We start from the raw sequence: 15545 nt of genomic DNA, 5'->3' as shown, positions 1-15545 counted from the left end.
ATGATTTAGCTGACTTGGAAACAGCCGTCTCTCTTCGTATTCTGGAGGTGTGAAAAATTAATAATCAAGGAAATCACCGTCGTATTTCCTGTACTTGGTCATGGATACTTAAATATGTGTGGCGCGCCTGAAAGTGCCCAGTTTTCTGCTGAGTAACTTGGATTGGAAATTGGGCATATTAGATTCTTTATGTTGCCGGATATTGCTAACGATTTCCATAACATTTTATTCTACTGGCTACCATGTGACTTGAAACCAATGATTCCTACACCCGCCTGCTCTAATTGTATGATGATATGAATTAGAATGTTTGCAATTATATCACCAGGGGTGACGTTCATTCCAGCACGCATTGCTTTGGGCTGGATCCAGCTGAACACACAGGGAACAAACATGAAGCCAGACCATGATATGCCAACTGATCTTCATTTTTCTGAGATAAATGCTTCCTAGTAAGAAAACCTTCACTTGTAACGATTCACAGCTAAACATACTTCCTTCTGTAAGCTTTAGCTCGTGTAATATCAACGTCCATGCTCCTTCTTCCACTCAAACATTGCACTATGGCAGCAGTAGCACGATCATTTAAGGCCCTTCACTCAAATGAGCTTCGGTAGGCAAAGTGGCGGTAAGTCGTGATGATTAAGCGGTGCCGAAAACCACTGGGAGATTTTGTTTTGAGAATCCAAGGCAATGCATTCCATTCTTAACTTTCAGTTGATATTTCTTTAACATTGTATAGAATATAATTATTTCCTATTCTTGTTGACTTATGTTCAGATTCGGGATTTTTATAGTGACATCTGTCCGCGTGGATTGCTCCTTCTCTGGAGAGTTACGTTTCCGAACTGTCCTTGGGAGAAATTTCATCGATCTCCGTAAATTACTTTACTTTTACCAAGAAGTAATGCTAAAAATTGATATTACACATAAAAACAAATTATGAGTCGGATATATGTCCTTTCCTCGGACAGCCTTCTCCCACTGCTCTAAATGGCTACCTGAAGATGGTCGGTTATGTGTACGAAACATGCGGCAGTGTCTTCAAGCGCAGTAAGACCTCAATTTGCTCACTATTAATAACTCTGGAGCCGCCTAAATCTACATTAATCATTCACTAGAGGGGGCTTTTCTCCAACTGAAAAGTTTCTACTATGTACTGTATTTCCAATAGTTGCGAGCAATAGAACCACTAGAATGTGGTCCACATTGGATTTCTTAAAAGTGAACGACATATTACTAACTTCATCATTTGTACAACTTTGGTTAAATGACACGAGACATTATTTTGCAATATTTTAAAAGTTAAATCTCAGCGGTTGGCAACACTCCATTTATGAGTATTTCTACCTCATTACGCCCTGATAAGTCACAAAATGCAGCTGTTTTGTGTTGGCCTGCGAGGCCCATGTTATACATTAGTGTAGAATAAACGAGCACTTACACAAAACAGGAGCACATACGACAGTCAGTAAAACTGAGAACATCAGCACTGATCAACGGCATCCACACTTTGGAAGAACCGCCGTTCTCAGGACGAATTATAATAATACTGTGAAAGAAAACAAAGGCCAAGTCATACTGTCTTAGAACGTCCTGAACCCGCACATATTGTGCGCCACTCATCGGAAAGGCATCTGCAGTTGTACCAAGTAAAGTAATAAGAGTTACCGAGCGCAAGAGATAAATGGAGAACTTCTGCTTGACCACTGTCTAACTCAAGGTCTATAAAGAGCTTCCACATGTTCTCCACGTGCCCAAGGAAGCGCGAGGGAAGAATGGAATAACTGACAGAGAGATGACCTATAATTCAAACTTCAGCAAGTTTTCTATATAAAAAAAACTTTACAAGATTCACGTTTCTCTTGATTTAATATTTCAGAAAAATGTCTTGATAATTATTCCTTTCATACGTAATATTGATCATCTTTATGTTTGTGTCCTTCAGATTGGAAGATGGAGGGACATACGTCACTGGTGTGTAACCATTCAGGGTTCTGTGGTAGGGTGCATATTTTTACATAGAGTAACTCTTCTTAGCGAGATCTAAGCAGTTATCTCCGTTAACGTTATATTCACTAAAATGTGATGTAAGGGAAGTTGTAGGAATTAGAAGTTTTGATCGATTCGTTTACATACAAATTCATCTTACAACGGATAATAGCAGAGGTGATACTTAGTTGCAGTCCTGTGAGATGCTGCGTCCATATCACATCGCGGAGACGTTACAGAAGGAACAAAGCAGTCATTTTACTTTTTTGATAGCGCAGCAAAAAGGGAGACATCATTAACAACGGGTTTCATGATTTTTCAGTCAGAGTGTTGAACTGTACCGCAGTTCACTTTCTGTCCGGGTTAACTCCGTAGTGTAGCGGTTCAAGTGTGCCCATGCTTTCTTCCCACTGCTTTGAGAAATATAATGTTGGCAGGACTGCCGATATCTAGTTAAATATGCTCACCTCCATTGGGAGTGCTGCTGGAAAGAAAAGCAAGGACACGAGTTCCCATTACTTACCACATTCAGCACCGTTATGTGAACTGAGTCTTGGAGTATTCCATTGCAATCTGCTGTTCGAGTGCTAGTAAATAAATACGTGAAGTTAGCAGCTCCCTCACATCATCTAGAAGCTGAGGAGGGAGACGAGCCTACATCCAGAGTTCAGAAGATCATGGGGCTGTTTGCTAGGTTGTGGACGTATTGCATTTCACTTGGAAACTAGAAGTAAGGAAGTGTGGATCCCTGGTGGTTCCTATGGGGTAGTTTCTTGTTTGCTTTCCTCCCACACAACATTACACAAACTCAGATAACGTCACCCTAGGAAAGTGCCATAAACGTGTAAAGGTACTAAATGTACACACCCAGATATTTGTGTCGTGCAAAACTAAGGAGCCACGGAATCACCTTGGGGGATTTCGAACCCATGACCTGTATAATACAATCCTACAGTTGTTTCCACGTGATAGTAACAACGGTTCGCGTGTGGGGCTACGATACGTCGCTCAGCTATGGAACACTCACCGGATCTCGCCTTCACTCTCATTTCTCTTCCTACAACAAGTTTATCATATTCTCTTTACTACAAGGACAGCGTAGGTCCCTCTTACACCATTCACGGATAATCTGCTTAACTCACCTGAATGAGGGCATGACTTTGGTTTAGTAGTAGTTGTTGTAGTTTTAGTGGGTGTAGTAGTAGTAGGTTTGGATGTAGTATCTATAGCTGGTGTAGTATTCGTAGAAGTACCTGGAACAAAAAGCGCACGAAATAATTAATTTCTGGTAAACAAAAATCCCGAAAATCTATCATAGTCTCTGTAAGTAAAATCCGGACATAATTATTTCACGGTCACAGCAATGTCTGCTTCAAAATACAGTTATGTATAAAAACAGCTCTGTACCAAGTTTTGGTAAAAGTATGTGCTTCTCCCGTCTTTTAGATGTTTGTTGTTATCGTGTGGAACATTACTCTTTATGATAATGCTGCTCCAGATCGGTGTATTTGGTTTGTTTTATCATTCTTGAAGGTGAAAGAAGGTTACATTTTAACTTAGATCCTTCTACACAGAATGACAAGCTTAAAACCTATAAGGTTTATTTTGATTACTAATGAAGGTAATTTCAGTTGATATCACTACATATTGCTGTATTTTCAAAGCTTGGCTATAAAGCAACGGGAATATTACATCTTAGGTCTCCTTCACTCAGGGCATTCATTCCAGCTGTCAGTTTTACCGACAGTAACCTTGGTTTTACAGCAAGCTCTAAATCGTCTCAGTTATAACTGATGCCACGTAAATAAGTTATGAGTATAAAATCAAAAATTTAATATTCGGTCTGACCTGAAAGAAAATGTGAACATAAATTTCCGAGTTCTGAGCTGAGGAAATGTCTGTAACTATAGGACATGGTTCGCTGGTGGTGGCGTGTATTGGAAGTCTTCACTGGAAACTCCCGTAGGAGAGTTACGTGTGAACCATTCTGTTTGGAACACAGCTAACAACATGTGGCCTGCTCTTGCTGTCCTGCAGCAGTGAGACGATCACGGTATGATCTGACACTTGGTGAGGGAACCCTGACAAATAGGTACCATCCCAGCATTCACCGAGCAGTGAGATGTAAGGATCTCCCACAACTTACGGATACTCAAAATGCTAAAAACAGGAAACATTCTTAGATTTTCAACCTTCAAAGGAATTTAAAATGTTTGATACAGTCCGAGTACCATATTAAAACCTTCCTCGTTGTTTGAAAGTCAGGGACAGCTTAAAGTGAAAGGAAATCATAAATCTTACTCAACAGGTTTAATTCCGGTAGAGTGGTCTTACAGGAGATGAGAAGAAGGTCTCTGCTCATTTCAAACTTCTGGTAGAGAAGTTCAGGGACGAAGGGATAACAATATGCCAGTTTGTTCCTTCCAGCTCTCCTTCAGAGCAACACTCCTCGCTCATTTTTAACCACAAAGGAAAAAAAAACGAACGAAACTGTCGCCAAAAGAAAGGCAAGAGCCACAACAGACAGGAAACTGAAGGACACGCTACACCAAGAGACCAATGGAGGTCCACCTCTGTCTGTGAATTGCAATTAATGTACATACTAACATTTTTGCTACAATCACATTATACTCTCTGTCGTTATCCACATCTCATTAAATATTTCCTCGTCTGCATCAAGCCAACCATGTCAGTAGGCCTACACCCTGAATATATCGCTTTCTGAACACGTTTTTCAAGTTTAACTTTTTAATAGATAACACATTCTTCTTTCATCCGTATAAATACTCCCTCTCGTATCCGTTGCATCCGATCTGAACAATAAACACTCCAATTCCGAAAGAAATTTCCGCATCACTTACACACACACATGAACTACAAATCTCACTCCCAGTCTCACACATACCTACTCCTTAGTTTCATCATAAGTACCCCTTCACTCAATATCCCTCCTAGAAAGTATCCAAATAATCATAATCCTATCTCCCTTCAGCTTCATAACAAGATCCCACTCTATGTCGGTAGTTATTCCTGCTTGTCGTACGTTGTTCGTACCAGCATTGAAACTACCACACAATCATTACACTAGTCTTTCGTCAACTTCTGACATAACCTAACTCCCCTACCTCGGTTCCCTTTCCTCCACGCACTTCTCCTGAGCCTAACTATAGAGCCCTCAATGATCAGAGCGTCGACCCCATCCACCTCATTAGATTCCCTCCCCTACTACTCTCCCTAATCTTCTTTGATGTTCGCAGATCCTACTTCATCCTCCATTTTCTCCTTCTCTTGATCCTCTTTCACGCCCTCTACTCTACGTTTCCCTTTTCTCTGATCTCCCTACTACCTGTAACATTTTCAAATCCCCCTCTTTCCCTCTGTGTTTTACCAGCGGTGCCTCACGGATACTCTAGTGAAAATTCCACTTGTCTTGATCCCTTTTCCCTCAGTTTCCTTCCCCTGAAAATGTTAGCGTACCTGTCTTTCGGAACTTCCCCTCTCATCGCACCCTGTACATTGTTCCCGTTCTCCGTCGAAACCCTAAGCTTATCCCATATCGCTGTCCAGTCACCTGCTCTTCGTTTTTGCTATGATCGTCCAATCTCGTCTTAAGCTCCATAGTGTAACGGTTAGCGCAATTACTTGCAATTCAAGTGTGCCCACACTTTTATAACCACCGCTTTGAGAAACTTAATGTTTGCAGGACGACAGGTATATAGTTAAATACGCTCACCTCCATTGAGAGTGCGGCTGGAAAAATCTGCACGCCCTCAAGGCAAGGACACGAGTTTCCATTACTTACCTTAAGCATTCTTCTGTAACCCCACATTTTAAAGGCCTCTACTCACTTTCTCTGCTTAGCATGTTGCTATCCCATGCAGTCTCTCGTTTCAGACAAATACTTCCATAAACGACTGCCTGAATGGTATATTCATGGTGAGTAGAAGGTTTCGTCCTGCTAGCTTCTCCTGTCATTGATTATTCTACTTCCTAGTTCCCCAAATTCCTCCACCTCCTTAATCACTACAATTCCTAGTCCAATATCACCTGCTTCACCTTACTTTATCTACTACATTCCACTGCTCTTATTTAGTATTTCTTTGATTTCCTCCAGAACAATGACTACTATTGCCTGCGCTATATACACATTAAGATGTAAGAGAGGCAGACTACACGCCTACCCGCTCGCTGGCGGATTGTTGCTTCCATTATTCTGACCACTACAGTTTCTGTTATTCTTCGCTCCCTGTAATTAATTCCAATCCTCTCCGGAATATCAGAACGCGTTGTCCAGTCTCCTATATCGAACAGGTAGGAGACTAACACGAGCACGCTCCCTAGCTGATAACCGCCCACAAACACTGGGCTCCTACTGCTTTGAGTTAAGGGATACCGAGTGTGTATGAGAGTTTCATTACCGTGAACTGGTCGATGTACAGTAGTCACCGAAACAAGCTGCTCAATTTCACTGCTATCACATGACCTTCTTTCTTGGTGGACATTCACGGCTAATTCCCATTGGTTCTCCGTCGATGTGAATCGCCGCGTATCAACCTGTAACGAAGATTGCAAACCTTAGACATAGAAAATTATAGCCTACATTTAGTTGACAATCCACTGTAATTCCAAGGTCGATATGGAGCACGCATTTGGAACAATCCTGCCTCATCACACTCGTGATTATTTTTTATTTTTTCGCATGTCACAAGAAATGCCATTATGCCCATCTACGACATCACACAACGATGATTGGTGTTTTATTCGACGTTTCGCCGTAGCATAGAGTGGTAATTGGAGACGTGTTGTTTGTTCCTTATTCTGAGACATTACTCTGAAAATCGCAGAGTCATTTTATTCAGTGTATTGTTCGTATGTTCAAAATTGATTTTATAAAGCACGAGTTTTCGGGTTTTCTGGGCATCATCCTCCTGCTGTAAAATTTGACAACATGTCCAACTTTATCAAACGACGCTTCTGAAGTCTCATGACCAATGTTGCGAGGTAACTCGTAACTGTGTCGAGAATTAACTTTTAAACATTAAATAGCATTTGGTGTTCGGTTGCTCTGCGTAGCTGTGAAATATTTAAGCTCACCAAGAAGACTGATGACGTACTCTAAGTCCTCGATAATATCTCCTTAACACAGGAAATACCAATTTTAGAAGTTAGGAATGGAGGAAATCAACAGCAAATTACAGATACAGGGAGTACTTGTTATCATTCCAGGCAGTTTAGCAGTAGATATAGCCTGGCTGGACTACTTCTTACAGTTCTAGGCAGTGTAGCGGTATATATCACCTGGCTTATGGCTCGAAGCAGCGTAGATGTAGATATGACCTGGCTGGACTACTTCTTACGGTTCCAGCCAGTGTAGAAGTAGATATGATCTGGCTGGAATACTTAACATGGCTCCAGGCTTTTTAGCTGTAGATATGATCTGGCTGGAATACTTAACATGGCTCCAGGAATTTTAGCTGTAGATATGACCTGGCTGGAATACTTAACATGGCTCCAGGCTTTTTAGCTGTAGATATGACCTGGCTGGAATACTTAACATGGCTCCAGGCTTTTTAGCTGTAGATATGATCTGGCTGGAATACTTCTTAAGGCTCCAGGCAGTTTAGCAGTAGATAACGTCTGGATGGACTACTTGATACCGGTACGGCTCCATGGTGTGTAGTAATAGATAAGACTTGGCTGGACTGCTTCTTATGGATCCAGGCTTTGTAGCAGTAGATATGACCTGGCTGGACTACTTCTTAAGGCTCCAGGCTATGTAGTAATAGATAAGACTTGGCTGGACTACTTCTTATAGATCCAGGCAGTTTTATTGGAAATAAATATTTATATAAAGAATGAAGAGCAGATAAAACCTCTTGGCAGATATGTAAGATATGTCCAGACCAAATCATGCGTTCGTCCATGATAACGCTGAGGTTCTTCACTTGTGGTACAAAAGGAATTGCAACATTCTGAAGGATTACTCTCGGCAATGGAAGTTTATTAATATTTGCCATTTGATGTTGATAGCCTAGAAGGATCACTTGTGACTTTGTAGGATTCACTTGAAGGCCGTTGGCAGCAGACCATTCACTAACAGTCTGTAAGTCAATGTTTAGTAAGTCTATATTTTCCTGAAGGTCTTGCGTTGTACAGTCTGTGTAGAGTTGAAGGTTGTCAGCGTACATGCAGTATTTGCAATGTCTTAAAATCGATGATACGCCATTCACAAAGAGTGCGATAAGAGAAGGTCCGAGTACAGAGCTTTGAGGGACTCGTCTATTCACGTGACGCCACGAGGGAACGATTACATTATTAGCTTTCACACATTGTTGACGTTCGTGAAGGTAGGAATGCATGTATGTATGTATGTATGTATGTATGTATGTATGTATGTATGTACGTATGTATGCATGTATGTATGTACACGCATCACGAGAAGTCCGTGGATGAGTCACTACAATCTAGGCTATAAATAATTTTATTCACGCTGAGTGAAAGTAATGATAGTTTAGGGGTTGGCCCAAAACTTAATTCTCAAATATTTATATTATTATTGGTCCTATCGATAAATACTACATAACTAAAGTTTCATAGAATTAAATTTCCGATCATTTCTGTCATACATTTTTACCGTACCCGCTGTGATAACAGAAATATTCATGAATTTGTATTTTTGTCACTGAATCCATATCAACGCCGAGCCACGAGAAATTGGGATAGCAGAATTTAATGAAAATCGGTATTTAGAGTTGGGAATAAAAAAACTAGAGGCTAAGCTGGATGAAAAGGTATTCTACGGGGAGGTGCCTAAAATTTAATTTTTAAATACCTGTGTTATTGGTGCTGTCGAAAAGTACTACGTAACAAATATTATAGAGAGTACAATTTCCGATCTTTTATGTTTCATTCAGTTTTACCGTACCGACCGTGATAACAGTGGTATTTCAGAGTCGGAAGAAAACTAAATGTGAAAGCCTTAAATGTCGAAAGCGCATAACATTGATCAGCAATATCATTTCATTGACCATTGTTTTTTGTGATATTCTTTGTCCCTTATGCTGCCACTCATATCCGATAGATGGGATTACTACTGTGAACCGAGTATAACAGACTGACTGAATATCGGCTGGAAATAGCTGGGTAGTTTGAAATCTTTCTCCTTTAGCATGCTATTCCTTTGGTTCATCCATTTTCTGATACTGCTGATACGTAACACACTGGTTCAACATAGTATTCCACCTGTTCGATTTCTACTATGACGCGCTGTTTTGATTGAGCAGTTGCACACTTAGGCCTAAGGCAGAGGCTTATTTATTAGTAGTAGTAGTAGCAGTAGTAGTAGTATGACCTGGACTAGAATGATAACTAGGCCTATTCCAAATTATAACACCACAATTCACTAAATAACTCAAACTTCAACGCTGAAAAGAGCCGTTTCTTAAGAAAAGCTTCTCCCTCTTAACTTTTATTAGATTCCACATTCATTTTATTCCAACTTAGCAGTGAAAAGGGTTCGTCCTCTGGCTTGGAGGAGAAATTTTCCTCCAAGTCAGTTAGATTTTTCTGCGGCCAGTGTAGTCTAACTCCTTTTATAATACTGGCTTTTCTTCTGCCTGCTTGATGATTATTTTTGTGCTTTGGTTCAGATACAGTTGATTAAACACCCTTATATCCTTTCAGTCCAGTCCTATTTTGCTCATAGTTCTAGACAGTAGTTCCCAGTTCACATTGTCAAAGGCATTTTCTAAGTCAATGAAGGTAAGACAAGTTGTTCTATTCATTTCAATCCTTCTCTCCACTAACATGCGTAAGGCCAGAATTGATTCTCTTGCTCCTCTGCCTTATCTAAATCCAAATTGGTCTTCTCCAACATACTTACCTCCTGTTTATTCTTCTCTTGACCATATGAATGTGTATCTTGGAGCCATGTGTTAATATTGAAGGTGTCCTATAACCGGTGCGGTCACCTGCCCTTCCTATTTTCTGTATAGTAATGGCTCTGCATTGTGTGAAATCTTCTGCCACGATTCATCTTTCGTAGCATTCAGTTATTACTCTGAATAATTGGTCTTTATGTTGATACCTAAATTTTTCCGTAATTCTCCAGGGATATCATCAACACCGATTGTTTTCCTACATTCAAGCCCCGAATGGCATGTTAAAATTCATGTCTCATGATTGGAGGACATTGCATTTCTCTTCCACACTCATTGATGTCTTCAATTTGATTATTTTCATTCTTGAAGTCGTAATCACCGTACAGTTCTTCCATGTATTGTTTCCAGCGAGCACATATCTTATCGTTGTCTACCAGTAATATTCCTTCTTTATTTTTTACTACTGGAGATTTAGTTCCAATTTTGTAGTGAAGGGTACCGATTTTCTTATAAATTTGATCCTGTTTTCCCTTTTCCGTACTTTCTTCTATCTCTTCAGCAAAGCTTTTGGTCCATTTCTCTTTTCCTCTTCCGTATTTTGTTCTAATCTGACTTTAAGCCCTTAACTGAAATCGTCTTTTGTCAGGCGACTTCCACGTGTACCTCTTCTAAGAGGAACTTCAAATAATGTGTTTGTAATAACCATATCATTTTTACTGCAGGAATCTACCGAAGTTTGACCTCTTGCATTTCTTTCCCCAAGACCAAAATTTCCTACTGTCTTGTTGCTTGTACGGAATCCCACTATTGCATTAAAATTGCCCATTATAGCGACATTATCTTTTTCTTTAGTTTGTTTTAATATTACTTCTGTAACCTCATACATAGTCTCCACTTCTTCCAAATTATGAGCCGATGGTGGGAAATATGTCTGAATTATTACCAAGTCCTCAGGTGCACTATTAATTTTCGCCATCTTTAATCGGTAGCGGCCATGGTAGGTACTAAAAATATTATTTGACCATTTTCTTCTTATTATAAGTGCCACTCCATGCTTTCCTCTTTTCTCTGCGCAACTTAAATTACTGTAATCTCATCACTGTAGAAGTCTCCATTTCCTTTCCATCTTGCTTCACGTATATCTAATATATCTACCTCATACTTCCTCATCTGGCCTCTCAATTCAACCAGTTTTCAAGCTTTCAATAGCGTTCGTACATTCCATGTTCCCATCTTCATGGCGGTTTTAGTGCGATTTCGCTTGCTAATGACCTGAGAAGCGCTCTTACCTCTCCTGCTATATCTAGGGTTCCGAAATCCATGATCAGTAGTCAACGTTTCCTCATTAATGTCAGCTCCCATTGTTTGCATTCTACTTGGGATATCCTTAGGATCCTTAATGGAGAGGTTTCCCGTTGCCTTCTCCATTCCATGCCGTTGACCAATATGTATAGGTCATCCGCCTTTAGGGGCAATTTCTCACTCCAAGGACAAGAGAGTGCCGTAACCTCAATTCGTTCATCCACCCGCGGAGGAGGCTGTTGACATTCAGGCGGGTCACTTACATCGACGGCCACTCGGTCCCCTTTTAGTCGCCTTTTACGACAGACTGAGGTTACCGTGGGTGAATTCTAACCCGCAGCCCACACCTTGAGTCAGTAGTGCAAGTAAGATCCTGAACTTCCACATCAGAGATGCCAGCACATAATCCGTGAATCCTCGAATGACGTATCTCACAGAAAAAGTAATACATTGGATCTAGCGTCACCTGGTTTCCTACATAGACGACAGACAATTGTTCGTTATATTCTGTCTGACACACACAATAACAAAGAACAAGTAACTTAAACGTTGAAAATCAAACTGGAAATATACGATGCTTGAATACTAACAAAACATGGCTACCGTTCCTTAGTTGGTGTAAAGGACACATAGGTGGTGTTAACTAACACAATATACCTTTCAAGGCGAAATTTTACAATCAACGACAAACAATTAACTATAACAAGGTGGCTGTCGTCTTCTTCACAGCTAAACTTAAGAATTTATGGGAAACATTGTCATAAAACCTGAGCAACGGAGGACAACACAATCACATATGTAAAACACACTAACAAACTTCGCAAACAGTCGGCGAACCCAAAAGAAGCACAATCAATACGGAGATTGCTTAACTGAAATCAATGGCCAAATCCACAGCCTCCTTAGAGTAGAGTCTGTGAGTATTAATTCTGCTAACTACTCCTAGCGCATCCGGTGACCATGTCGTGAACAAGCAGACTGCTTGTCTTGGGGCAAGCCGATTAGGAAGAAGGCAGATATAATTTAAATCGCTTGCCCAAGTCCCAGCGATAACACTACACATGTATGTAATTACTTCTGCTATGGGATACCTCACTGATATTTATTGTCTCTTCCTAAAGCCGTTAGTGGTTAGCACATGTAAATGAGGTTTTGGTTTGATCACTGCCTTCGTAATAAACAGGCCGTACTGTAGAAAGCGCGCCAAACCCATCAGCTGATCAATTTAATGAGCTAAGTGAATGCTACAAGTTGCGATTGAAATTCATTCCATGGATAATTGTGACTGTTGAAAGGCATAACTTAACATTAATTTAAGTATATTGAATGTTCCTTCTTCAAACTTATCACATCAGAATTGATGTAGATAATGAGACAGTAGGGGAGCAACGACAGTTCACCTCCCAGAAATGTGTCAGCACCCGAGGTCTAGTAGTGTACCAATGCAGGTTCCAATGCAAGGTCAGCATCTTTATAGGCTCTTAGAAGTTGCAAATATTTTACGAGTTGGTTGGGATCCTTACATGGGCTAACGTAGGATTGTTGTTAACTTTGAGCCTATATGCACACATTTGATGGGTAGGGACTTGTTTTAATGTAATACGTGCTTCAGCAGCAGCGTTTCCAGGTACAAACTTAACATCTTTCGATAACAATGAAGCGTTGAAATTTTCTTCTACTTTATTTTGTATATCTTTCTGGGTAGCCTTCTGTCATTTCTTTACGGATACAGTACTTTTGCATCCATCTCTTGGCACAGGCCAGAGTAAAATGTAGCTTCCTACGAAGTCCCAGTCAACATCCATGGCTGTGATAATATGGAAGCTGCTAGGGTGCATCTGAGTGTTATGAAAGGTGCTGCTCACAGGGCCAGTCGTGCTGCAATAGTAGTACTTTCTGACCCAGTGAGGAAAGCAATAGCAAACTACCTCACTCCTCATCTTGCCTAGTACGCCTCATTTTGGTGCTGCCATTGGCTTTTGGGGTTTCTTTATAAATGCATAACCTTTCGTAGTGCTATTTGAGTATCCAACCAGCCTCTGGGCTGGTGACCCAACACACAGACATCTTTTTGGGATGTTTGCACGGCGACAGAACGTGTAATACACTTATAAAATGAAGTAAAACCATACGGTCTGATGGTAATGAAACACTGAGTTCTTCTTCTCCTTTTCCATTATTATCAGCATCATTATCCTTATTATCATAATCATGAACTTGCCTCTCTTTATCTCGAAATGTGTGCTTAGTAACAGAACTTGTAGCGCTTGTAGTGCTCATAGATCGGACATGCTAAGATAACAGCCGACATCTTAACGTCGAAGGCGTACGAAATATAAAATCTACCTGCTTTCTGACAAGTTCTAACCACATCCGCGCGGATTATGAACTACGGGTGCAGGCGCAGCATACCACGTGACCGTGACGTCGCGACGACGTGCTCCTGTGTGTAAACAAACTCACGTGTTGGCCGCGTGCTTTTGTAACAACTGCCAGGGTAAGAGCTGTCATATTAACGGACCCAAACCTCACTCTTAAGGACAATATAGCATCGCAAACCTCACTGCTGCCATCCTTATAGCGCTAAACCTAATTGCTGCCACCTTATGCACGTCGTGGAGCGGAATATAAAATCCACGTGCTTTTTTGACACCTGTCAAGACAACAGCTGCCATATTTAACCACGTGGGCACCGAACTTTAAACAACAGAACATCGCTAACCCCACTGCTGCCATCTTGACGGGGCTAAACCTCACTGTTACTACCTTGCTTATACGCTTTTGTGTTAGGTTACTGCTAATCGTTAAGCTCTTCGCATCATCGAACTATAGAGTAACAAGTGTCTAGTAGATTTAACTTGTATCTTTCAATGAAGAATCTGTTGGCAAAAAATTAAAGTCCTTCGTTGAAAAACCTATTTCTAGCTATATTTGCAAAGTGTGTGGAAAAATATTTCCAGAGATTAACACAAGAAACGTCAGGAGATATCACGTAGGACAATTTTCCAATGTAAATATTGTAGAAGAGAGTTCAAGAACGCATAGAACGTTCAACGTCACGAAGCCGCGTGTAATGTAGATTCAGCGAGAAGAAAATATAAAGAGTTCAACCGTAGTCCAGAAAACTTTGATTAATTTTTAAAAAGTACACCTCTGCGTGAGATTTTTAATTCTCCGTTGCTGTCTTGGCCTGCTTCAAGTTCTGTTACTAAGCACACATTTCGAGATAAAGAGAGGCAATGTCATAGTTATGAAAATAAGGGTAATAATAGTGATAATAAAAGAAAAGGAGAAGAAGAAAGAGAAGATCTCAGTATTTCATTGCCATTAGAGCTTTATGATTTTACTTCATTTTCTAAGTCTACTTCAGGTTCTGTCGCAGTGCAGGAGATGCAACATAGAGTGGAAGAAAATTTCAACTTTTCATGCTATGGAAACAAGTTAATTTTGTACCTGGAAGCGCTACTGATGAAGCACGTATTACATTAAAGCAAGTCCCTACACATCAAATGTCTGCATATAGGCTCAAAATTAACAACAATCCTATCTTACCCCACGTTGACGTAAGATACTGTAAGGACCCCAACGTAGTTGTAAAACGTTTGCAACTTCTAAGAGCCAGTCAAGATGCTGGTTACTCAGAGTATAAAAATATTTTTGAAATACAACAAGAATTACGTTGTGCAGGTATTATTGACTAATAGCTCTTCAAAGTGAAGAACTTTCCTGCAAGCTCTCTCCCGACAGCACAACAGCCTAAACACCTTCCTACATTCCCATCCCTCACCTTCACTCTCATCTACGTCATCCTTCTGTAGCATATAGTAGAACGATTACCTATATTGGTACAGACTCTTTTCCATCATTCTCCCCTCCTCAGGGTGTTAACTCCGCTCTAGCTGTAAAGCTGGACTCAAGCCCTAATAAAGAGAGGAGAGGCTCCCTAAATACTATAAAAATGTAAGCAATTTTGCCCTTTAGAACTTTTGCCGGTTTGCCCTTTATCCCATTAGCCCTTTAGGCCATTAGCCCTTTAGCCCCTTAGCCGTTTAGAAATTGAGACCTTTATGCCTACGAGGAGAAGGTGTTCTTTTACATTTTTGCACTTCTAATAAGATATCATTAGCGCTTTAGCCCATTAGCCGTTTAGACCATTAGCCATTTAGGCCTTTATCTCTAGGAAAGGGGAGGAGGAGGAGGAGGAAGAGTCATTTTACCGTCCTTCTATTAAGATGTGGCCCCTGAGTTCCATTCCCTATCATGTGTGTAGCACGATTTATTCGGCTTTATCGCTCCTGCATTAGCTACAAGCTTTTATAAGCAATGCCAACAGATTCAATTAGTATATTCCCAAACATAATTTCAAGTTAC

The 15545-nt window shown here is 40.5% G+C and overlaps 1 protein-coding gene across 1 annotated transcript in view; it reads right to left on the bottom strand.

Annotated features, from left to right (window-relative positions):
* Positions 1-15545, bottom strand: part of LOC137503350 (hemolymph lipopolysaccharide-binding protein-like) — a 33364-nt gene that overhangs the window by 10086 nt on the left and 7733 nt on the right. The window contains exons 3-4 of the mRNA XM_068230907.1: positions 6411-6546; positions 3135-3245 (exon numbers count right to left, since the gene is read on the bottom strand). Coding sequence (XP_068087008.1) covers positions 3135-3245; positions 6411-6546 — 247 coding nt within the window. The remainder of the gene's footprint in view (positions 1-3134; positions 3246-6410; positions 6547-15545) is intronic.

This window comes from Anabrus simplex, chromosome X (genome assembly GCF_040414725.1).
Source record: "Anabrus simplex isolate iqAnaSimp1 chromosome X, ASM4041472v1, whole genome shotgun sequence".
NCBI lineage: Eukaryota > Metazoa > Arthropoda > Insecta > Orthoptera > Tettigoniidae > Anabrus > Anabrus simplex.
This window is presented reverse-complemented; position numbering and strand designations above follow the sequence as displayed.